At 41.7% G+C, this 27104-nt stretch overlaps 2 protein-coding genes across 2 annotated transcripts in view; one reads left to right on the top strand and one right to left on the bottom strand.

Annotated features, from left to right (window-relative positions):
* Positions 1–3669: 3669 nt before the first annotated feature.
* Positions 3670–27104, top strand: part of LOC121380130 (D-beta-hydroxybutyrate dehydrogenase, mitochondrial-like) — a 31732-nt gene continuing 8297 nt past the window's right edge. Inside the window, exons 1-4 of the mRNA XM_041508911.1 lie at positions 3670–3711; positions 6985–7130; positions 18475–18681; positions 25395–25551. Coding sequence (XP_041364845.1) covers positions 6989–7130; positions 18475–18681; positions 25395–25551 — 506 coding nt within the window. The 5' untranslated portion in view covers positions 3670–3711; positions 6985–6988. The remainder of the gene's footprint in view (positions 3712–6984; positions 7131–18474; positions 18682–25394; positions 25552–27104) is intronic.
* Positions 10554–14974, bottom strand: LOC121380129 (putative neuropeptide Y receptor 11). The gene is made up of 2 exons (XM_041508910.1): positions 14865–14974; positions 10554–13710 (listed from the first exon to the last, which is right to left on the bottom strand). Exon 2 carries the CDS (start codon positions 13636–13638, stop codon positions 12553–12555), a length of 1086 nt encoding a protein of 361 aa, XP_041364844.1. The 5' UTR covers positions 13639–13710; positions 14865–14974; the 3' UTR covers positions 10554–12552.

Here is a 27104-nt window from a genome sequence, read left to right as displayed (position 1 = left end):
GTATGGTGTTGCGGGGTGGATGCCTGAGACAATCAGGTGATGATGGGGGTGAGGTGACCTTGTCGCGGTAGTCACCTTTTTTAACAGCCACATGCCGCTGTTCTCAGAGTGTATGTTGTACAGAGTGAGTATACTCGTTCTCAGAGTGTCCGTGTCAGATTGCAGAGAAAGGTTTTTTCTTTTAGTACACATGTAAACAGAAAGTGGCGATAGATGCCTTGTAACTGGATCACGGCAGTGTTACAGTACCGTTAACTAGAGGTCTTACGTTGGTATAAACACCAACTCTTATCATCTCGGGCTGGGGGAAAACAATGATACTCAGACTATAGTGAAGATATAAAGTTAATGTTTAAGTTTGTTTTGTTTAACGACACCACTAGATCACATTGATTAATTAATCATCGATAATTCTGACATGAAGTCATCAGAGACCTTTGACCAGATGTGGTGCACAGGTTTTAACAAGAAAAAACTCCATCAGTTGAATGGATCGATCCTTCGACGCAAGCATCTCAGGCGAGCACTCAACCGATTGGGGCTAGACGCAGCCTAGTGGTATAGCGCCCGCTAGATGCGCGGTCGGTCTGGGATCGATCCCTGTCAGTGAGTCCATTGGGCTATTTCTCGTTCCAGCCAGTGCACCACGACTGGCATATCAAAGGCCATGGTATGTACTACCCTGTCTGTGGGATGGTGCATATAAAAGAACCCTTGCTGCTAATCGAAAAGAGTAGCCCATAAAGTGGCAACAGCGGGTTTCCTCTCACAATATCTGTGTGGTCCTCAACCATATGTATGACGCCATATAACCGTAAATAAAATGTGTAGAGTGCGTCGTTAAATAAAACATTTCCTTCCTTCCTTCAACCGACTGATCTTAATCTAAATCCCGTAAATCCCGTAGCCCAGCGGTAAATCGCTCGCTTGATGCGCGATCGGTCTGAGATCGATCCCCGTCGGTGGATGGTTTGAGCTATTTCTCGTCCCAGCCAATGCACTACGACTGGTATATCAAAGGTCGTTGTATGTATTATCCTGTCTGTGGGATGGTGAATATAAAATACCCCTTGCTATTAATGGAACAATGTACCACTCTCTCTCTCTCGCTCTCTCGCTCTCTCTCTCTCTCTCTCTCTCTCTCTCTCTCTCTCTCTCTCTCTCTCTCTCTCTCTCTCTCTCTCTCTCTCTCTCTCTCCAATGTCTCTGTCACTCTGTGATCTAGTGGTGTTTTATTACTAGGATGATTATTGTCAACACATTGTTATGGAGATTTAGCACCACATTAAGTGGAATGTTATGATCAACACGCTATTATTAGGGAGGTGATTATTTTTAACACATCATTGGGGACTTTATTGTCAAGAAATTGTTAGTAGGCGGATATGCAGGGAGAGTGTTTGCTCAAGCACATTTTCTTTTCTTTCAATATATTTTTCGCTCGCCACAGTCTAACCCTGTTGCTAAAATGTCTATACATGTGTCTGATTAGGGACGTCATTGTCAACACATTATTAGAGAGGTTGTGAACACCCTATTAATTGTGTGCTGACAACAGCCTCCCTAATAATGCGTTGACAATAACCTCCCTATTATTGTATTGGCAATAACCCTCCTAATAATGTGTTGACAATAACCCTCCTAATAATGTGTTGACAATAACCCTCCTAATAATGTATTGACAATAACCTCCTTAGTAATTAGTGAGGTTATTGGCAACACATTATTATGGACGTTATTGCCAAGTTATCGTTACTCTGGTGGGTACGTTTTTGTTAACGTATTTTATTGCAGTGATCTTATCCACCCTATGAGAGACAGCCGGACAATCACCCTGCACGGGTCGAAGTCTTACTGGAATTAGATGCCAGTAGTAGCAGCATATACCATCCCAATGCGCCACTGTTAAACGTCTAGTTGTTTAACGACACCACTAAAACTAAAACACACTGATTTATTAATCACCGGATATTGCATGTCAAATATTTGGTAATTCTGACTCGTAGACTTCTGAGAAAACCCGCTACATTTTTCATTAGCAGCAAGGGATCTTTTATATTCACTTTCCCACAGACAGGACAGCGCATACCACGGAATTTTATATACCAGTCGTGATGCGCTGGTTGTGACGGGACAAACCCAATGGGTCCACGAAGGTGGTTCGATCCTACGACCCAAGCACCTGAGGTGAACAAGCGCCACGAAGGCTGGCCTAATCCACACTGTGATTTAAAAATCAGCTTTATCACTTAAACCTTTAAACATTGGTCTTATGTTCCATAGACACGGAAGATGTCAGTCTCTGGGAGGAGGCGTGAGTGAGGGGCAAAGAAAGAAGGAAGGAAGGAAGGAAGGAAGGAAGAAAGTAAGGAATGTTTTTTTAATTTTATTTTAATTGCGGTTATAGGGTGTATACTACCAAATCAAATCCCAAAGACGACAATAGTAACATATGTGGCTAAAACTCCTACCTGCAGCGTATCAGTCGACATAAACACCACGGATATAAATACTACCAACCTTAAAGTGAATTAGAAAAAAACAATTGGGGGTCAAGCTGCTCATTTCTGAGATAACGGGTAGCGTCTATGACTACCCTAGTTCCGCACGAAATTCGAGTACTTTTTAAAAAACTTTTTATAGGTACCCTATACATGTTTCAAGCACAAGGTAACTTGACACAGTGGTACTAGATGAAATAAAATTGCATACATTTTTTTTCCCAGAATTTTTTTTACAACCAACACACTCACATTTGTCACCAATCACAGGATTTGTGGTGTTCACTTGTCTATGAAAAGTTCGGTGCACCTCGAACTTTGACCCAGCCGGAAGATATTTGGTTTAGTACTACCTATATGGCGTCGGATATAATATTATGATGAAGAAGGACAAACACAGATAATGAGAGAGAAAACTCGCTGTTGCCACGTCATGGGTTACTCTTTCCGATTAGTAGCAAGGGATCGCTTATTTGCAGCATCTCGCAGACAGTATAATACATACCACGACCTTTGTTACACCAGGTGTGAAACACTGGATGAAACAAGAAATAGCCCAAATGGACGGGAATCGATCTTAGATCGACCGCACACCAAGCGAGCACTTTACCACGGTAACATTGCGATGGTGACGTATGAGTCATAGTCTTAAGAGTTTCTGGTAAATTCATTAAAATTCATATTTTGTTCGCGTTTCAACTGGTGGTGGTGGTGATCACCCATATTATAGCCTTTCATTTCATTTCATTTCTACTTAGTTTTGTATTTATAATCCAATTAAAGTTCAAGCACGCTGTCCTGGGCACACACATCAGCTATCTGGGTTAATTGTTAATTGTTAGTGGTTAGTGAGAGAGAGAAGAGGGTGTAGTGGTCTTACACTTATCCATTGAGTCGTTAAAACTCGCTCTGGGTGGGAGCCGGTACCGGGCTGCGAACCCTGTAACCACCAGCCTTATGTCCGATGGCTTAATCACGACACCACCGAGGCCGGTATATTATAGTCATCTCAGCTTCCTCAATTTTCCTAACATGGTTCTTGCGATTTAGACAATCGTCTACCATATGTTCAAAGGAATAATACATTAAGCTTGATAGGACGTCACTTCTTTACCACGAGCCTCAAGTCGCTAGATATCACATTCTAAGAAGATTATATCCAGGCTATATTGGTTTGCTTTACCCTAAACGTATTTAAGACCTAAACAAGGTAGGAGGTCGTTATTACTTTATAATCATTTGTGTGTGTGCGTGTGTGTGTGTGTGTGTGTGGGGGGGGGGGGGGGGTGTAAAATGGTAAATGCAGCAGGGAATGGTCAGAATTACACAACCTAAATGTATAAAGTTCTGTAAGATTTGCTGAATAATAGAACATTACCAGCACATATTTGGTGCGAAATTATTTTTTATTTTATTTTTTTCAAATCGTAAGGAAGTACGACCAGGGCAGTAACTAGCCTAAAATTATTAGGGGGCGGGGAGGAGGGGCGGTAAAAAAAAGAATCCTGTGTGCACAGTAATAATTTTAAAATAAATTTATTTGCCCAGCTAGACAAAAACGGCAGTGTAACATAGGCGTTGGAAGCGGGAATGAGCAAGCAGGTGGATGGGTGGGGGTAGGGGTGGTCAGTAGGCACTGCCACCAAGTCTGAATATAGTACATTGGCCTCCCACTTGAACATTTCAAATACTATATTGCTGCCACCCTACCTACCATCTCCAGTTGACAACGTAGACACTGTAAGTCCGTTTCCAATAATTCATGTTTAACAGTAGGTTAACAAGAAATATTTAATAACTTTAAAAGTAACGGTCACTGATATCACACTAAAATAGGACAGACATGGTTTTTTTTTATCGAGGTTAAATTTTCCAGCTATCTGTCAACACACTAACAGATATTAACCCAGACAAGCTCCAACGTTAAGACTTATCAGGTTACAATACACTCACTAATCGACAACAGCTATTGTAGACCACTGAGCAAAGACTTAAAGTCAATGATCCAAGGTCCCGAGATAGGTAACGAGATTAAAATAAAGTTCGAGTAGCACAAACACATGCACGGCCAGATACAACTTATAATGTTCCAAAATGAGGCATCTATCGAAGAAGTAGTGTGCAATTAAACAATAAAGACGGCTACCAGTATATAACACTACCTAGTATGGGTTTCACTATACACCGATGCATCGCGATACTACTATTGCCGACAATATACATGATACCCTCGGTTGTGTATCGATTCATTTGTTGACTATGTATCGAGTACTGTTTTAATTTTGTATCGATTTACCAACACCAATTCGTATTGAGACTTACATACTGACAAGTTATTTACCCCAGGGAAAGACAGTGAGGTGGATAGAGAATATGGGCCTGCTTATGTCAAATTCTCTGATGTGGTGTTTCCACATTAAAACTGTGTTTAATCAGTGTTTCACTTTTATCAGGTTTAGTTTTTATTTTAAATTCATTTCACCTAAATTTCAGCTTCATGTTTTACTGGGAAAACATTGTTAACCAGATAGCAGTACAAGGACCTATTGAACGCCATGCAGGTAATAATGTGGGCTTTTTAACCATATATTTAAATACATCATAAGCAATGTCTGGGGCATGTATAAGACAATCGTTGTGACGTCACACCCACGCTAACATGGGTACCTTATACGGACACCTACCACTCCGGTTACCAAGACCGACATCTAGGCCAGACCGAGGAGAAAAACGTCCTCTAGTCTGATTTATGCGCTTCACGGTAAACCAAATTGCCACGTCGGGAACCAGTCAAATAGTTTGCGAACGTTAGCGAAACGTTTGTTGGCTGAACTTATGTGGGTTTCCATTATCTTTTCCCCATGACGTCACAACCGACGCGTGTCACACAAAGAGAGACGCTGCTCCCATTCCCACATTCACCCACAAACAGCCGCAAAAGTCAATAACCCAGTTAAAAGCCACGCCACGCTTCGAGGTCGGCGTCCCCAAGCGATGACGTCAGAACAGCTATCATTGACATCCCACGCCAACAGTTGCCAAAGTCATTAACCCAGTTAATAGCAACGCCACGCTTAGAGCTCAGCTTCTCCACGCCTCTACGCTTAGTGCTTAACCAATCAGAAGCGGTCACGTGACCTAGCTCATTTGCATACATGAGGCTCAATAGACCCTTATACTGCTACTAATAATTTCATCGTGAGGTAGGTGTATCTTGATACCCATACTACTTATTATTATCCACATAGTTCAAGATATTCAGGGAAATATAACCAGTATGATCCACGTGTATCATAATGATTTCACGTGCACAACAAATGACGTCATTTTGTGAAGGAACGTCATCACTTAATGCGGCTTCCTCAGTGTAAACGCTTATCAAAATGACGTCATTTCTGAAAATGACGTCGTTTCGTCCTCTCTTTTTAGTAACGTTTGAAACGTTTTGACATGGTCATAGCTTGTTATTCGGAAAAATAATAATTTGGATAATGTGGATAATAAAGAAATTATTACACTCGCGTGTTAATCGTACTGATTTTACGAAACTCGTGTCAGAATTCATGTATTACCCTCGCTCTCGCTCGGGTAATACAATAATCCTGACACTCGTTTCGTAAAATCAGTACGACACACACGCTCCTGTAATAATCTCTATATAATTAATGTTTGTTGTGTAAATATAATAGTCGAAAATACACTACCTAGTAACTAAGGTCACCGACTGACTACAGGGGACTTTAATTAGAAGATATATTTATACTTTGCTACAGAATATGCAGTTTTATATGCTTACAGTTTGAACTGCAATACATATTAGATACAATTCACATTGACTTTGGAATATTTACACTCATCAGGTTTAAAAAACTAAACAAAAAACAAACCCAATATTTATTGACGTTTATATTAACATCTATGATGCCTACATTAAGGTCTCTCCCTTCATTTGACAATTACAAAGTTTACATGGCAGACAAAATAATAAAATTGATTAAAAACAACAAGTAGATAGATAGACAAGAAGTGAAAATTGTAGATGTGTATGAGAGAGAGAGAGAGAGAGAGAGAGAGAGAGAGAGAGAGAGAGAGAGAGAGAGAGAGAGAGAGAGAGAGAGAGAGAGAGAGAGAGAGAGAGCAAGCTTACGATCATACATAGAATAATATTTTCTGGCACGAGTCCTTTTGTAGATGGGTTTTTCTGGCACGAGTCTCAAGAATATCAATTCTTAGAGCGAGTTTGAGCGAAAACCCATCGATAAAAGGACGAATGCCGGAATAAGCATTCCCTGTCACCTGATATAGAAATAACAAATAACACGCTCTTCTCAGTGATAATATTTTATATACTATCAACTCACCACCCTGACTACAAATATAACCTCACTGATGGTGATCCTACCACTACGGTCATAACTCGATTGATACTCTAATGCAGGGACATAAATGACAATGGATAATACAGTTTCTCTTTTGGTATCAGGCAGATGTGGGACTATTGGGATTTGATTTTGTGTGGCAGCTTCCTCTTGGTACTGTTATGGCTTCGACGTCGGTATTGTCAATCGAGCAGACACGGCTGGTTAAAACCGGACGGAAGGTTCGTTCTCATCACAGGCTGTGACACAGGCAAGTGGCATCTAACTTACAACCACGATCGTGTTCACGTATACTTAAAGGGGCTATATCAAAGTTCGAACTACACTATTTCGTTATTTTCATTTTTTGTTTGTGTAATAAATAACTACAAAATAATCGACCCACGCATCTTTCCATGATTGACGACATACTTTCTACCTTGTAATCTTACACGGCAACTCAGTTTAGTATAATATTGTAACTTTATCTCAGCATATTGCCGTGTCGTCTAGTTGGGAAACTAATCGCTAATTAAAGTTACATTATGTGGTTACCACATTATAACATCATGTACAAATGTGAAATACAAGCTCAAATGCACTTTTTAAAAAGTCGTGTGTGTTCGCTATGAACGGATATCGTCAAACGTATACGCTTGATTCGTCGCCTGTGCCGCCATAGCTCGGCAAACCACAAACGACAGCCTGTTGTCAGTTTCAGTTAACACGTACGTTTGTCGATTTCAAATTGTAGGGTTCGGTTCAAAAAATTAAAAGAGAAATCTTGCGCTGTAGTTAAAACCGGTTTGATCTTGACAACGTATTATCGACAGTCGTACCTTCCTATTTCAGAATTGATATTTTATAAAGTGTTAGTAGAACTTTCAAAGTTTAGTTTGTATACTAGTAACACATTAATCATGTATATATTTTTTAAAGAAAATATACTAAAGTAGACAATGCACGTTTTCACTTCTTAATTTTACGTGTTAAAATCGACAAATTCAAATAAATATTATTTCGTTTGGAAAGGTGTCACGGGCATCCTATAATACCCGTAACTGAATAAAACACGATTATCCAAATATCTCTCCTAACTGTATATCTATTAGATCTCTCTGTATCGGATAGTCTATACCCGAGTGGCTCGGCTCTAAGTATAATCAGAGATAAGATCTTATATAAATATATATATATATGTAGCACGTTTAGTTCACTAGAAAACACAACAAAACACAATACACTTTGGAATCTGTATTAACTCTAACGCTGACAAATATACTTGCCGCAGTAGTTAATTAACAACAACAATATAATAACAACCCAGAGCTAATCACTTAATTAGTTAATCACTAAGTGTCTAGTTTACACAATATTCTAATCACTTCACAGTGATACAACACACACACGTGTCATAATTGAGAAACGCTGCCAGGGGAAATTAATTAATAAAAAAATTACAACTCTATTCCTAACTGGTTAATTTTTAATTGACCCTTAAATACTCATTCAGTAACCTTGTAATACAGAATTAATACTGGTACATATCACAATAAAGACAATAACCTACAGTTTACCTAGGTCCTCTAGGATGACCGGCTAAGCTTTATCTTACCAAATACTCGTATAAAAATATTAGAACAGTGAAGCCTACAATGTACTTCGTCAGATTACCGGAGACACTGTCTAAAGAATATTGGTATAATACAGTATTAAAATATTTAAAGTCACATCAATCACTTCAAGGTTATACAACAGAGCAGAAATATATATTTACCAAGTCCGGTCTGAACTAATATATTTCGTTCAGTTGGACCACGTCCGTTCCCCTGGATACTTCCAATGTTTCTCCCCGATATATACCCCGGGGGTATTACGTAACCAAGCTGCACACGGTCCTCTAAAACAATTAACAGGCGAAAAGATAAGAGCATGTTCCGTTACAAAAGGGTAAAGTTGGGGGGGGGGGGGGGGGGGGGGGGGGGGGGGGTTGTTTAATGACATCAAAGATAAAGCATATTGATTTAATAATCACCCGACCCCATACAACCGTAAATAAAATGTGTTGAGTGCGTCATTAAATAAAACATATCCTATCCTTCCTTCCATCTGCTGTTGGATGTCTAACATTTGGTAATTTTGACATATAATCTTAGAGAGGAATCGGGTGCATGTGCGGGGAGAGGGAATTGGAGGTCGAAACCCTTACTTACCCAAGCTTAAACAAAATTGAAATGTATTTTTTGGGGGAGCATGGCCCCATATAAACTTCGCTTAATACAGTCTATAACCCCAACCCCGCTGAAATCCCTGCACACGCGCCTTGGAAACCCGCTACATTTTTTTTTTAGCAAAGGATTGTTTATATGTACCATCCCACAGACAAGATATCACATACTATGGTATTTTTGTATCCCCGCCGATGGGGATCGATCCTAGACTGACCGCGCAATTAAAAAAACCACCATGTAGTTTTAAACAAGTAAACTTGTGGTTTATTTGCAAGCCACACCCCCGGGAAAAAATGTCTTCCACTGTATTTAAAACTACATTCCCTGGAATATTTTTATTATTTAAACATATAGAACAGAAAATCCAATTACGTTTGGTGCATATATGACCCGCACTCCACATTGGTTTCACTACGCTGGCTTATCCAGGTCAAAAACAAAGCCATGATTTTGAAAGTGGAAAACTTTTGACGGGCTCGTACCGATCTCGGTTTTCATTGGCTTATCACAAGTATAGAATTCACCAACAAGAGATCACGTGAGATTTCGCAATTTTTGACCAAATTTAACTGTCTTGATTGAGGGGTCGTCTCATATCTCCAAAATATATTTATAACGCCTTTCCAGGGGTCGGTGAGTGGGGGATTTGCCTTGAAATTTTGACAGTGGCCAGGTATTTTTTGGAATTGCGCAGTCAGTCTAGGATCGATCCCCATCGGCAGGTATACAAAAAGACCATGGTATGTGATATCCTGTCTGTGGGATGGTACATATAAACAATCCCTTGCTAAAAAAAATGTAGCGGGTTTCAAAGGCGCGTGTGCAGGGATTTCAGAGGGGTTGGGGTTATAGACTGTGTTAAGCGAAGTTTATATGGGCCATGCTCCCCCCAAAAACACATTTCAATTTTTTTTAAGCTTGGGCAAGTAAGGGTTTCGACCTCCAATTCCCTCCCCCTGCACATGCACCCAATTCCTCTCTAAGATTATATGTTAAAATTACCAAATGTTAGACATCCAACAGCAGATGGAAGGAAGGATAGGATATGTTTTATTTAACGACGCACTCAACACATTTTATTTACGGTTGTATGGGGTCGGATGGTTATTAAATCAATATGCTTTATTTTTGATGTCATTAAACAACCCCCCCACCCCAACTTTACCCTTTCCAAACGAAATAATATTTATTTGAATTTGTTGATTTTAACACGTAAAATTAAGAAGTGAAAACGTTCATTGTCTACTTTAGTATATTTTATTTTAAAACTATATACATGATTAATGTGTTACTAATATACAAACTAAACTTTGAAAGTTCTACTAACACTTTATAAAATATCAATTCTGAAATAGGAAGGTACGACTGTCGATAATACGTTGTCAAGATCAAACCGGTTTTAACTACAGCGCAAGATTTCTCTTTTAATTTTTTGAGACGAACCCTACAATTTGAAATCGGGAAACGCACGTGTTAACTGAAACTGACAACAGGCTGTCGTTTGTGGTTTGCCGAGCTATGGTGGCACAGGCGACGAATCGAGCGTATACGTTTGACAATATCCGTGCATAGCGAAAACACACGACTTTTTTAAAAGTGCATTTGAGCTTGTATTTCACATTTGTACATGATGTTATAATATGGTAATTGACAATGTAACTTTAACTGTAACACCATTGAATCCGGCCGGCCATTGGGCACCTTTACAATGCTAGTTCATTCACTAACACTTCATGTAACTTTAACATAGTCTGCTTTGAAACAAAAATACAGAAACGTAATAGTTACAAAATAGAAAATGTATTTTTTACTGATACATAATATAAAAAAGATAAGTATATATATTTGAAAAAACAAATGTACAGCGATTTAAAAATTATGATCACGGCAGTTTACACATTTGCGAAACACCAATATGTAAGTAAAGACTTAGAAGTCGCTAAAATGTCCAACACGATAATATAGTATATATTTAGATACCTAATGAGAGAGAGAGAGAGAGAGAGAGAGAGAGAGAGAGAGAGAGAGAGAGAGAGAGAGAGAGAGAGAGAGAGAGAGACACAGACAGACAGTTTTCAAGTCAGTTTAGTATTATATATTGTGGATAATGAATTTTAAAAAAAGGACACTTCAAACGGATCCGCCAATGAGTTGACCTATTTCTACCTGGTAACAATGCTGATGGGGTCATTCAGAAATTATCATACCAAGAGAGGGTTGGGAAAGGAGAACAATGTATCCACGTTTCCTGAATAATGTTTCATGTAATACGACTGACTTGAAAACATGTTATCAACGTCCCATACATCCATACATCCATCCACCCACGCATCCATACATCCATCCATACATACATCCATACATCCATACGGGCAATTTGTGAGACCAGAAAGGATTTAAGTATCCCCTGCGCTAGTGCGTTAATATGTATGTATGTAACAGTCAACCTCGACATATATACAATATATAGATATTCATACATCACTACATACAAACGTACACACAGTTACACACCCTCCCAGACGATCGCACGCCCACACGTATGGACACACTTGCACACGCACCCATGCATGCACGTACTCACATCACACATACTACATGACTTAACCACTTTCGACGACCACAAGTATTGACATTAAACTTTAAAGTGTGAATAACCATGTTCTCGACACATGCTTGATCATAGTTGACTCCGATGACCATCCAATAGTTTACACACATATTAATATATAAAAAACCTTCTGATGGTCCACCAGTAATCTCTATTCGTAATAAACTCTTATGGTTCACCAGTAATCCGTATTCGTAATGAACTCTTATGGTTCACCAGTAATCTGTATTCGTAATGAACTCTTATGGTCCACCAGTAATCCGTATTCGTAATGAACTCTTATGGTCCACCAATAATCCGTATTCGTAATGAACTCTTATGGTCCGCCAATAATCCGTATTCGTAATGAACTCTTATGGTCCACCAATAATCCGTATTCGTAATGAACTCTTATGGTCCACCAGTAATCCGTATTCGTAATGAACTCTTATGGTCCACCAGTAATCCGTATTCGTAATAAAACTATTATGGTCCACCAATAATCCGTATTCGTAATGAACTCTTATGGTCCACCAGTAATCCGTATTCGTAATAAAACTATTATGGTCCACCAATAATCCGTATTCGTAATGAACTCTTATGGTCCACCAATAATCCACCAATAATCCGTATTCGTAATGAACTCTTATGGTCCACCAATAATCCGTATTCGTAATAAAACTATTATGGTCCACCAATAATCCGTATTCGTAATGAACTCTTATGGTCCACCAATAATCCGTGTTTGTCTCTAATAATCAATATATGTCCAATAATCCATATAATTATGTCATGAACTACGATAGACCCCTAACAGTTAATACATGGACCCCTAACAGTTAATACATGTGATGAACTAACGACTATTGTTGTCACACACTTACGTCTCCGCCAGTATGTCTATTCAGCAGCAACGCCCTGAGTTCGTGTCTAAACTTGGCATTGAATGCTCCGTATATGATGGGACTGGCGGCGCAGTGGAAATAGTAGGACCTGAGAAACACGTGATAGACCATCTGTTCTGTTACCGACATGTTGGAAATGAGGTCAAAGTTGAACTCCTCCGTCGTGCGGATGATCAGACTGGGCAGAAAGCTGACGAAGATCACCAACGTGGTCACCGCTAGCATCGACGTCGTTCTCTTAGACTGCGCTATCGACCGCCGCCTCCTGCTGCCGTCCGACCGCCCGGACGTCCGTTTGGGAGCCCACTGGTCGCTACGCTGCGACTCCGTCCTCTTCTTTACCGTCTGCATCATCTCTCTGATGACGTTGTTGTAGTTGTCGTGAGAAATGACGCGTTTACACTTGCAGCGAAGCAGCAGCAAGACTTTCTTTGCGACCAGAGTATAGAGGACGGCTATGGTCACTCCCCCACCCACGAACACGGTGAGAAACATGTAGTGGTAGATGGTGATGTAGAAAGAACCCTTGAAGTCATTCTCGATTCCGCAGGCTTTGCCTCGCAGTCGCGTCCCCGGTATTTCCACCGTTTTTGTTCCGTACAGTATGAACGTGGGGAGAGCCAGAACCAGAGCCAAGACGCAGACGATGGCTCGCAGGATCCTGGCCATTGTCAGAGTCATCTGCACTTTGAAGGGCTGACAGATCTTCTTGTACCTGTGGATAGCCACAACCAGCAGGACGGCCGCCGAGCCGAACGTACAGAATATCTCCACGAACACGTAGCTCTTACACAGGGCGTCGTGGGGGAACGTGTACATGTGGAAGAGGGAGTAGATTTCCACGGGAAGGGCCACCGCGCCCAGACCCAGGGAGAAGAATCCTATGGCAAGAATGAAACTTCTCGTGGCGCTCGGTTTGAAGTTGAGGAAGAACACCAGGATGACGGCGGCGTTTCCAATCACGGAAAATGGAAGGATTATCCCCGCGTAGAAGATTGCTGGCCACGTGACTATGTTTTGCTCCTCCAGTGATTGAAGATCGTCAGCATCCATTTTGAAAATGATGTCGACTTTAACAAACAGAATGGGTTATCCTCAATTTTGGTTTTGAAGATCGTGGGTCATCTAAAAGTAAATAAAGAAAGTACAATAGAATTTGGTGTTATTAATGTTGAAAACATTTAAAACTGAAAAAAAAGGTGTAAAACGAAGGAAAGAAAAAAGAGAATGAGTTTTATTGACATACAGTGACTACAAAGTCAGGCCATGTAGAGTCCCTTTAATTAAGAACTGTGATCTAGTGGTGGTGTCAGGCATTAATATTAGCAGTTTCTCGTATGTAGCAGATGATCCTGAAATACACTGGGTAGTTACAAGGACTTACTTACAATTTTGTGTCCATACATTCAGCATTATGTTTTTTTCTTCTTCTGAAACCGGTTTTCACTTCTGCTCAATTGCCACTGGTGTTTTGTCGTTATTAACTGAAATGTAGTTTTCATTTTGATGATAACTAGACCTGGGAAGCAGGAAGACCAACATCAAGGCGTGTGTGTTCGGATAAGGGGCCTGGTGTGGGTATAAAACAATTCAATAAAACAACACATTTGTTTTGTTTAACGACACCTTTAGAGCGCTATTGAATATCAAACATTTGCTAATTTTGACATTGACTTAGAGAGAAAATTCGCTACATTTTTCCACTAGTAGCAATGAATCTTTTATATGAACCATTCCACAGACAAGACAGCACATACCACGGCCTTTGATATACCAGTCGTGGTGTACAAGCTGGGACAAAAAATAGCCAAATGGGCCCACCGATAAAACATTATGATTTCATATCTTATTTAAAGCTAAGATCGGTCCAGATCACTATATAACCGTTATTTTTTTATACTTATACTTATACTCATAATCGAAAGAATTGAATTTAAACTTAAGACAAAAAGTTAAAAGTTTTTTTTCTTTAACGACACAACTAGAGGATATTTATTTTTTAATCATCAGCTACTGGAAGACAAAAAAGATACAAAGCCACCCCTACACGTTTCAAAAGTACAGTTATTAAAGACCTAACGTGATAGCCACTACTTACTATCATATCACAATTACCACCACCACCACCACCACCAGCATCACCACAAGCACCACCGCCACTACTACTATTAACACTATTACTACTACTGCTGCAGCCGTTGTTGTTGCTTCTGCTGCTTCTGCTGCTTCTACAACTACTAATAATGATAGTGATAATAATAGTAACAAATAGGTCATACCTTTTTGCGGTGATGCCAAATCCTCAACCATGATATGCTGTAAATGTATTATTCTCTTAAGAAGCCCCCACTCGTGTAATACACCGTGTATGTCACCAACGTGATGTTATCCGGTTTTCCGCACGAGGGCCCCTCACACTGTCTGTTTATAACATGGCCCAGCCAGTACCACACAGTGATGCAACTACTTCAAACCGGAAGCGCGTCGTAGAGAGATGCTCAAGTGCGACAACAAGCTTGCTATGTTGAAAACAACGTTATTTATACGACAGAATAACCCAAGTCATGTCACAGAATACCGTCTAGTCGTGTGTCGGTAATACGGATGAGCATTACACAGATGAAATACAAAGCATAGCTAATGCAAGTGTTATATGCCAGTCGACTATCAATTCAAAGTGGTGGAGAGGGCATCTCTATCCATCCATCCATCCATCCATCCATATTCATACATACATACATACATACATACATACATACATACATACATACATACATACATCCCCTTAGGGCAACTGAAGACTATACACCATACAAACTTCAGCATAACCAATTGCCTCAAATAAGCACTGGCTCCTCTACTACTTGTGCCAAAACCAGGTGTAGACTTCACAACTTACTTAAAACGCAGTCGACTTTCAAAAGTCAACAGACCAAAATTGAATATCAAATTCGGACAGACATGAACTGTGATTCGAAAAATGTAGTATATCTAATCACCTGTAATTTATGTAAAAAACAGTACGTAGGACAAACGCAAAACCAACTGAGAATTAGAGCAGTTTGTCACAAGTATGATATTCGGCATGAAGTTGACACCCCTGTCGCCAATCACTTCAATCTACCTGACCATTCGTTAGATGAAAACTTTGAAATAATTCCAATTGAACAACCCCCGATACTTGGTTCAAAAGACGAAACAGACCTCTTGAGACTTGAACGAGAGGCCTTCTGGATTCATACATTACAGACAAAACAGCCGTTTGGAATCAACGTTGAATCTGGTAAAGCTGTAAAAAGAGATAAAATAATTTTTCCAATTATTTACAGTCGACGTAGCGTTGATATTGGTAAACTTATGAAGGAGGAGTTTTTAAATCTGCAAACTGTTATGAAAAACCCTATTACAGCACGTCCGGTTATTGCATATAGAAAAAATCCAAGTCTCAAGGATATCTTAGTCTCCACCCGACTACACGCCTCCTAAGCCTGCGTCTAAGCCTCTAAGCCGGTCCATTTTTCAGTGGTTGGTTTGTTGTTATCCCTTTCCTAACAATTTTAAAAAAAAACAACTACATCGTATCCGGCTGTAAACAAAACATAGTACTAGCCAAATAAATTTAAAACAAGACTGACCGAAAAACAGTTATATTTTGTATATCACAACGGTCAATTTAAAATCAATTTCGAATCCCTGGGGCAAAATTAGAAAATAACAATTTTTTAGTTTTTAAAAAATTCCTGAGCCAGTGCGTTCATTCATTCTTAAATACATACATACATACATACATACATACATACATACACACACACACACACATACATACATACATACATACATACATACATACACACATACATACATGGAAGCTTCAATAGCTCAGAGCGTATCGTGGTTAGTCTTGCAATTTGCGGGCGAATCGGTGCCACAGGTTCGAGTCCCAGCAACGGCATGGGACAATTTCTGAGGCCAGAAAGGATTTAATTATCCCCTGCGCCAGTGCGTTAATATCTATGTATGTAATAGTCAACTTCGACATACATACAATATATAGATATTCATACATCAATACATACTAGCCAGTGCCAGGTCTGGTCACTGTTTCATTCACATTAGCGTGATCGACCGCGTAGATTGTAGGCCCCATGCATATGGTTGAGTTAAAGAGCTTCCTTTTTATGGAAGCTTCGATAGCTCAGAGCGTATCGTGGTTAGGCTTGCAATTTGCGGGCGAATCGGTGCCACAGGTTCGAGTCCCAGCAACGGCATGGGACACTTTGTGAGGACAGAAAGGATTTAATTATCCCCTGCGCCAGTGCGTTAATATCTATGTATGTAATAGTCAACTTCGACATACATACAATATATAGATATTCATACATCAATACATACATACATACATACATACATACACACACACACACACACACACACACACACACACACACATACATACATACATACACACATACATACATGGAAGCTTCGATAGCTCAGAGCGTATCGTGGTTAGTCTTGCAATTTGCGGGCGAATCGGTGCCACAGGTTCGAGTCCCAGCAACGGCATGGGACAATTTTTGAGGCCAGAAAGGATTTAATTATCCCCTGCGCCAGTGCGTTAATATCTATGTATGTAATAGTCAACCTCGACATACATACAATATATAGATATTCATACATCAATACATACTAGCCAGTGCCAGGTCTGCCCACTGTTTCATGCACGTAAGCGGGATCGACCGCGTAGATTGTAGGCCCCAAGCATGTGGTTGAGTTAAAGAGCATCCTTTTTATGGATGCCTAAATAGCTCAGAGCGAATCGTGGTTAGTCTGCAATATGCGGGCGATTCTGTGCCACGGGTTCGATTCCCAGCAACGGCATGGGACAAATTCTGAGGCTAAAAATGATTGAATTATCCCCTGCGCCAGTGCGTTAATATCTATGTATGTAACAGTCAACCTCGACATACATACACTATATAGATATCCATACATACATACATACATACATACATACATGCGTGGTTGTTGGACCGGTACGAATATGGTCGACTAACGATCGTTCTATTTTTGTGGAACGTAGTTGGTCTGACAACAATTGCCCAACAGTTCCGGCCCAACAATTGCGGGCGATTGGGTGCCACAGGTTCGGGACTCGGTAACGGCATGAGGAAATTTGTGAAGGCAATAAAGGATTTTAATATCCCCTGTGCCAGTGCGTCATTTGAATATATATATGTTTAAGTCAAAACCCGACATACATACAATAGAGATATTCAAAATATAAAAATACATACATACATACATACATACATACACCAATACTAAATGATACTGAGAAGGGAGGGTCTAGAGCTATTATGATGTCCGAGACATGTTCTTTCAAAGTCATTTGTGTGGTAAATGCTCTAGGATGAATTTGTGTGCATTAATAATTAAACATAGGTTTAGGACACGTGTGTGTGGTGGAGGACGGGGGGGGGGGGGGACGGAGGCATGACCCTATACCAAAATAGCTATATTACACCGGACCATTGACGGGGGGGGGGGGGGGTGGCCGTACTTCCAATCAAACCTTCGTTTTAAATTTGTTTATATTAAATTATATAAAATAACACACACACACACACACACACACACACACACACACACACACACATATACACACACACACACACACACACACACACATATATACACACACACACACACACACACACACACACACATATATACACCCTTCCCCCAATATGGGTTGGTCTCCCAATATAAAATCCTGGTTACGCACGTGCACTAGGCAATGATATACATATTGTGAGTTTTAATATGATCGATTAAACATTTGGTTTTCAGTCTCGATAACGATACATGTTTTGTTCTTTTACACAGGTTTTGGGCACGCACTAGCCAAGCGTCTGGACGAACGAGGATGTAACGTGTTTGCTACATGTTTGTTAGAGCAAGGCGAGGGAGCCAAGGAACTGAGACGAACTGGGACAGCACGCATGCGCGTCATTCCACTTGACGTCAGTTCCGACGAGAGTGTCCAAGCATGTCTACGAAGAGTAAGAGAGGCAGAGGCAGTAGGGCAAACAGGTTCCAGTATAGAGCTGTTTTCATAAAGAGTCTCACTTTTGTCCCATCCAGAACAATTTTAAAAACTAAAACAATGATTCAAACTTGTATATCCCTTGGTTCAGTGCTGTATATATACAAGTTTTGGTCTCTGCAATCTTAAAGGAAGGGACAATTAAGGCATTTGGCCTGGTATGCATAGTCAACGGTATATAATGCACATTATTGCTTAATATCAACAAGTATAATCGTATAATTAATTAATAAAACGGTTAAATGTGACGGCTATTATATATAACGGGCGCAGCCATTTTGTACCATCCCAGTGAATACGCCCTCTGGCGAGCTGGTGGTTACATAATACCTAACGTGTTACGTCAGGAATTAGTCTTCGAAATGAAGAAAAAAAAACATACCTGATATTTGCGGATGCATCGCAATGTTCTGTAATAATATCCATCCCAGTAAGCCAGCAACAAGTATATATTATTTGTCAATACAAAATAAACCACCATTGTCAAAGTGTTGAAATAACTGTATTATGTTTTGTACATAAATTAACCCACGCACTGATATAATAATCAGAGTGTTTTCTTGGTTAATTGGTCTTTTCTTTCCGTGGCCTGTACTCGTGGTTCCTGATTGGCAGGTGTTTATTTAGACGGTCCCCAGACACTGTGTCTAGACACACGAAAAAGACGTGCCTCTTTTATTAAAATCACAAGGTATTGTGTGATAACCGCGCGGACACCTCTCAAATCGCAATAAGAGCCGTCCTGCTTTATTACTGTAAATAATTCTGTAAAACCCTTGATTAAGTAGACTTTCCCATCTAAAATCACAAAACGGTCCAATTACGTAGTCCCAAAGAAAAGAAAAATTATCACTTGGGTATCGTGAGTGGTCGAACGTACCCTACCATTAGGCCTAATAATATGCATTTTTTCTTTGGATTTTTTAAAAGAGAAAAATACTATAACTACATTTCGTTCTATTAATGCAAATTGAAATATATTTAGTTAAATAGTTTATTATACTATAAAGTCATTTCAGGTTGATGAAAGCGAAGCGCCTTGTCGTAAATTAGAGCGTTTGTTTACACTGTGCATAGAGGAGTAGGCTGCCCCCAGTTAGCAATAATAATCATGGTTTTTTATTAACTCTAAAACAAATTCATTTCTTAAAGTGTCAGTATGTGTTGGTGGTCAGGGTATGCATCTAACCAACACATAAGGCTCTTGTTTGAGTTGACTGTCCCTTTAAGACAATTAAAAATACATGTAGTTTGCAATAAATATGAAATGGCGAGAGTACGGTAATGGGTAGTGGCGAGAGTACGGAATGGGTATGGGTAATGATGGTATGTGTTGAGGGTAATGATGGTATGTGTTGAGGGTAATGATGGTATGTGATGAGGATAATGATGGTATGTGATGAGGGTAATGATGTGCCATGGATAGTCGCGATGGTAGTGTTGAGGGTAATGGGTATGTGTTGAGGGTAATGATGGTATGTGTTGAGGGTAAATGGTAGTGGCGAGAGTATGGTATGTTGAGGGTAATGATGGTATGTGCCAAGGATAGTGGCGAGAGTACGGAATGGGTATGTGTGTAATGATGGTATGTGTTGAGGGTAATGATGGTATGTGTTGAGGGTAGATGGTATGTGTTGAGGGTAATGATGGTATGTGTGTTGAGGGTAATGAGGGTAATGGTATGTGTTGAGGGTAATGATGGTATGTGCGGAAGGGTAGTGGTTGAGAGTATGAATGGGTATGTGTTGATGGTAATGATGGTATGTGTTGAGGGTAGTGGCGAGAGTACGGAATGGGTATGTGTTGAGGGTATGATGGATAATGATGGTATGTGTTGAGGGTAATGAGTACGGAATGGGTATGTGTTGAGGGTAATGATGGTAATGATGGTATGAATGGTATGTGTTGAGGGTATGTGTTGCGGTAGTACGGAATGGTATGGGTGTGTTGAGGGTAATGATGGTATGTGTTGAGGGTAACGATGGTATGTGTTGAGGGTAGTAGCGACGGTAATGGGTATGTGTTGAGGGTAATGATGGTATGTGTTGAGGATAATGATGGTATGTGTTGAGGATAATGATGGTATGTGTTGAGGGTAATGATGGTATGTGTTGAGGGTAATGATGGTATGTGTTGAGGGTAATGATGGTATGTGTTGAGGGTGGCGAGAGTACGGAATGGATATGTGTTGAGGGTAATGATGGTATGTGTTGAGGGTAATGATGGTATGGTATGTGTTGAGGGTAATGATGGTATGTGTTGAGGGTAATGATGGTATGTGAGGGTGAGGGTGGTATGTGGTAATAGATGGTATGGGTATTGAGGGTAATGATGGTATGTGCAATCAGGGTAGTGGCGAGAGTACGGAATGGGTATGTGTTGAGGGTAATGATGGTATGTGTTGAGGGTAGTGGCGAGAGTACGGAATGGGTATGTGTTGAGGGTAATGATGGTATGTGTTGAGGGTAATGATGGTATGTGTTGAGGGTAATGTTGCGGGTAATGATGGTATGTGTTGAGGGTAATGATGGTATGTGTTGAGGGTAATGATGGTATGTGTTGAGGATAATGATGGTATGTGTTGAGGGTAATGATGGTATGTGTTGAGGGTAGTGGCGAGAGTACGGAATGGGTATGTGTTGAGGGTAATGATGGTATGTGTTGAGGGTAATGATGGTATGTGTAAATGATGGTATGTGTTGAGGGTAATGATGGTATGTGTTGACGGTATGGGTGGTATGTTGAGGGTAATGATGGTATGTGTTGAGGGTAATGATGGTATGTGTTGAGGGTAGTGGCGAGAGTACGGAATGGGTATGTGTTGAGGGTAATGATGGTATGTGTTGAGGGTAATGATGGTATGTGTTGAGGGTAATGATGGTATGTGCCAAGGGTAGTGGCGAGAGTACGGAATGGGTATGTGTTGAGGGTAATGATGGTAATGATGGTATGTGTTGAGGGTAATGATGGTATGTGTTGAGGGTAATGATGGTATGTGTTGAGGGTAATGATGGTATGTGTTGAGGGTAATGATGGTATGTGTTGAGGGTAGTGGCGAGAGTACGGAATGGGTATGTGTTGAGGGTAATGATGGTATGTGTTGAGGGTAGTGGCGAGAGTACGGAATGGGTATGTGTTGAGGGTAATGATGGTATGTGTTGAGGGTAATGATGGTATGTGTTGAGGGTAATGATGGTATGTGTTGAGGATAATGATGGTATGTGTTGAGGGTAATGATGGTATGTGCCAAGGTAGTGGCGAGAGTACGGAATGGGTATGTGTTGATGGTAATGATGGTATGTGTTGAGGGTAGTGGCGAGAGTACGGAATGGGTATGTGTTGAGGGTAATGATGGTATGTGTTGAGGGTAATGATGGTATGTGTTGAGGGTAATGAGGGTAATGATGGTATGTGTTGAGGGTAATGATGGTATGTGTTGAGGGTAGTGGCGAGAGTACGGAATGGGTATGTGTTGAGGGTAATGATGGTATGTGTTGAGGGTAGTGATGGTATGTGTTGAGGGTAATGATGGTATGTGTTGAGGGTAATGATGGTATGTGCCAAGGTAGTGGCGAGAGTACGGAATGGGTATGTGTTGAGGGTAATGATGGTATGTGTTGAGGGTAGTGGCGAGAGTACGGAATGGGTATGTGTTGAGGGTAATGATGGTATGTGTTGAGGATAATGATGGTATGTGCCAGGGTAGTGGCGAGAGTACGGAATGGGTATGTGTTGAGGGTAATGATGGTATGTGTTGAGGGTAGTGGCGAGAGTACGGAATGGGTATGTGTTGAGGGTAATGATGGTATGTGTTGAGGGTAGTGGCGAGAGTACGGAATGGGTATGTGTTGAGGGTAATGATGGTATGTGTTGAGGGTAATGATGGTATGTGTTGAGGGTAATGATGGTATGTGTTGAGGGTAGTGGCGAGAGTACGGAATGGGTATGTGTTGAGGGTAATGATGGTATGTGTTGAGGGTAATGATGGTATGTGTTGAGGGGGTGAGGGTACGGAATGGGTATATGTTGAGGGTAATGATGGTATGTGTTGATGGGTATGTGTTGGGTAATGATATGTGTTGAGGGTATGTGTTGAGGGTAATGATGGTATGTGTTGAGGGTAGTGGCGAGAGTACGGAATGGGTATGTGTTGAGGGTAATGATGGTATGTGTTGAGGGTAATGATGGTATGTGCCAAGGGTAGTGGCGAGAGTACGGAATGGGTATGTGTTGAGGGTAATGATGGTATGTGTTGAGGGTAGTGGCGAGAGTACGGAATGGGTATGTGTTGAGGGTAATGATGGTATGTGTTGAGGGTAGTGGCGAGAGTACGGAATGGGTATGTGTTGAGGGTAATGATGGTATGTGTTGAGGGTAATGATGGTATGTGTTGAGGGTAATGATGGTATGTGTTGAGGGTAATGATGGTATGTGTTGAGGGTAATGATGGTATGTGTTGATGGTAATGACTGTTATGTATTTGAGACCCTTGGCTCTCATCCACGCCCCGCTGCAGCCACTGGTCATGCCAGATACTGGGCTTGGGGTGGACATGTCCGAACCGATAATATGATCTGGGCTCGTCAGTAGAGTACAAGGACACCAACTCTGATCCACTCACCGCCCTGCGTGATTATGCCTGGACGCGCCCTGTCTGTCTGTGTTGTGTTTAGGCCTGTGTAATTATGCCTGGACGCGCCCTGTCTGTCTGTGTTGTGTTTAGGCCTGTGTGATTATGCCTGGACGCGCCCTGTCTGTCTTTGTTTGTGTTTAGGCCTGTGCGATTATGCCTGGATGCGCCCTGTCTGTCTGTGTTTGTGTTTAGGCCTGTGTGATTATGTCTGGACGCGCCCTGTCTGTCTGTGTTTGTGTTTAGGCCTGTGTGATTATGCCGGGACGCGCCCAGTCTGTCTGTGTTTGTGTTTAGGTCTGTGTGATTATGCCTGGACTCGCCCTATCTGTCTGTGTTGTGTTTAGGCCTTTGTGATGATGCCTGGACGCGCCCAATCTGTCTGTGTTTGTGTTAGACCTGTGTGATTATGCCTGGACGCGCCCAGTCTGTCTGTGTTGTGTTTAGGCCTGTGTCATTATGTCTGGACGCGCCCTGTCCCGTCTGTGTTATGTTTAGGCCTGTGTGATTATATCTGGACGCCCCCTGTCTGTCTGTGTTTGTGTTTAGGCCTGTGCGATTATGTCTGGACGCGCCCTGTCTGTCTGTGTTGTGTTTAGGCCTGTGTGATTATGCCTGGACGCGCCCTGTCTGTCTGTGTTTGTGTTTAGGCCTGTATGATTATGTCTGGACGCGCCCTGTCTGTCTGTGTTTGTGTTTAGGCCTGTGTGATTATGCCGGGACGCGCCCAGTCTGTCTGTGTTTGTGTTTAGGTCTGCGACCTGTCTGTGTGTGTTTGTGTTTAGGCCCCTTATGCCTGGACTCGCCCTATCTGTCTGTGTTGTGTTTAGGCCTGTGTGATGATGCCTGGACGCGCCCAGTCTGTCTGTGTTTGTGTTAGACCTGTGTGATTATGCCTGGACGCGCCCAGTCTGTCTGTGTTGTGTTTAGGCCTGTGTCATTATGTCTGGATGCGCCCTGTCCCGTCTGTGTTATGTTTAGGCCTGTGTGATTACATCTGGACGCCCCCTGTCTGTCTGTGTTTGTGTTTAGGCATGTGCGATTATGTCTCGACGCGCCCTGTCTGTCTGTGTTGTGTTTAGGCCTGTGTGATTATGCCTGGACGCGCCCTGTCTGTCTGTGTTTGTGTTTAGGCCTGTATGATTATGTCTGGACGCGCCCTGTCCCGTCTGTGTTGTGTTTAGGCCTGTGTGCTTATATCTGGACGTGCCCTGTCTGTCTGTGTTGTGTTTAGGCCTGTGTGCTTATGCTTGGACGCGCGGTGTCTGTCTGTGTTTGTGTTTAGGCCTGTGTGATTATGCCTGGACGCGACCTGTCTGTGTGTGTTTGTGTTTAGGCCTGTGCGATTATGCCTGGACGCGCCCTGTCTGTCTGTGTTTGTCTTTAGGCCTGTGTGATTATGCCTGGACGCGCCCTGTCTGTCTGTGTTGTGTTTAGGCCTGTGTGATTATATCTGGAAGCGCCCTGTCTGTCTGTGTTTGTGTTTAGGCCTGTGTTATTATGTTTGGACGCGCCCTGTCCCGTCTGTGTTGTGTTTAGGCCTGTGTGATTATATATGGACGCGCCCTGTCTGTCTGTGTTTGTGTTTAGGCCTGTGTGATTATATCTGGACGCGCCCTGTCTGTCTGTGTTGTGTTTAGGCCTGTATGAGAATATCTGGACGCGCCCTGTCTGTCTGTGTTGTGTTTAGGCCTGTGTGATTATTCTTGGACGCGCCCTGTCTGTTTGTGTTGTGTTTAGAGCTATGTGATTATGTCTGAACACACCCTATCATTCTGTGTTGTGTTTAGGCCTGTGTGATTATGTCTGGACGCGCCCTATCATTGTGATTATGTCTGGACACACCCTATCATTCTGTGTTGTGTTTAGGCCTATGTGATTATGTCTGCACGCGCCGTATCTGTCTATATTCTGTTTAGGGCTGTGTGATTATGCCTGGACGGGCCCTATCTGTGTGTGTTGTGTTTAGGGCTGTGTGATTATGTCTGAACGCGCCCTATCTGTCTGTATTGTGTTTAGGTCTGTGTGTTTATGTCCTGACGCATCCTATTTGTATTGTATTGTGTTTAGGCCTGTGGGCTGTGGTCAATAACGCTGGGATCAATCTTCTGGCGGATGTCGAGTTCTGCACGATGGACATGTACAAACGCGTGGCCGAGGTCAACCTGTTCGGAATGATCAGAGTGTGCAAGGCTTTCTTGGCGCTCATCAGAGAAAGTAAAGGTATGTTAAACTGTGTGAACTCCACAAGTCCAAAATAGTGGACTCGGGTACTCGGGTCAACACCCTTAAAGTGCAACCAGGACTCGGACGCCCGTGCTCTAGCCGTGGTTAATTAACTATTAGTAACAAGATAACTAGAGGGTCCTCTAGCCGTGTCCATTAGTAACAAGATAACTAGAGAGGTCCATCTAGCCGTAGTCTTCATTAGTAAAGATAACTAGTTTTCCTTAGCCGACATCACTAGTAACAATTGATAACTACTCATCCTCTAGCCGTGGTCATTAGTAACATGTAACTAGAGGGTCCTGATAGCCGTGTCCATTAGTAACAACATAACTAGAGTGTCCTCTAGCCGTGGTCATTAGTAACATGATAACTAAAGTGTCGTCTAGCCGTGTCCATTAGTAACAAGATAACTAGTGTCGTCTAGCCGTGTCCATTAGCAACAAGATAACTAGAGGGTCCTCTAGCCGTGGTCATTAGTAACAAGATAACTAGAGTGTCCTCTAGCCGTGTCCATTAGTAACAAGATAACTAGAGGGTCCTCTAGCCGTGTCCATTAGTAACAAGATAACTAGAGGGTCCTCTAGCCGTGGTCATTAGTAACAAGATAACTAGAGGGTCCTCTAGCCGTGGTCATTAGTAACAAGATAACTAGAGTGTCCTCTAGCCGTGGTCATTAGTAACAAGATAACTAGAGTGTCCTCTAGCCGTGTCCATTAGTAACAAGATAACTAGAGTGTCCTCTAGCCGTGTCCATTAGTAACAAGATAACTAGAGTGTCCTCTAGCCGTGGTCATTAGTAACAAGATAACTAGAGGGTCCTCTAGCCGCGGTCATTAGTAACAAGATAACTAGAGGGTCCTCTAGCCGTGTCCATTAGTAACAAGATCCTCTAGCCGTGTCCATTAGTAACAAGATAACTAGAGGGTCCTCTAGCCGCGGTCCATTAGTAACAAGATAACTAGAGGGTCCTCTAGCCGTGGTCATTAGTAACAAGATAACTAGAGGGTCCTCTAGCCGCGGTCATTAGTAACAAGATAACTAGAGGGTCCTCTAGCCGGGTCCATTAGTAACAAGATAACTAGAGGGTCCTCTAGCCGCGGTCATTAGTAACAAGATAACTAGAGGGTCCTCTAGCCGCGGTCATTAGTAACAAGATAACTAGAGGGTCCTCTAGCCGCGGTCATTAGTAACAAGATAACTAGAGGGTCCTCTAGCCGTGTCCATTAGTAACAAGATAACTAGAGGGTCCTCTAGCCGTGTCCATTAGTAACAAGATAACTAGAGGGTCCTCTAGCCGCGGTCATTAGTAACAAGATAACTAGAGGGTCCTCTAGCCGAGGGTCCTCTAGCCATTAGTAACAAGATAACTAGAGGGTCCTCTAGCCGCGGTCATTAGTAACAAGATAACTAGAGGGTCCTCTAGCCGCGGTCATTAGTAACAAGATAACTAGAGGGTCCTCTAGCCGCGGTCATTAGTAACAAGATAACTAGAGGGTCCTCTAGCCGTGTCCATTAGTAACAAGATAACTAGAGGGTCCTCTAGCCGTGGTC

This window comes from Gigantopelta aegis, chromosome 8 (assembly GCF_016097555.1).
Source record: "Gigantopelta aegis isolate Gae_Host chromosome 8, Gae_host_genome, whole genome shotgun sequence".
Taxonomy (NCBI): domain Eukaryota; kingdom Metazoa; phylum Mollusca; class Gastropoda; order Neomphalida; family Peltospiridae; genus Gigantopelta; species Gigantopelta aegis.
Note: the sequence above shows the minus strand (reverse complement) of the source record. Positions and strands in the feature narration are given on the sequence as shown.

Excerpts from the sequence above, each read along its gene's own strand:
- LOC121380129 (XM_041508910.1), bottom strand. The coding sequence starts at position 13,638 with ATGGATGCTGACGATCTTCAATCACTGGAGGAGCAAAACATAGTCACG.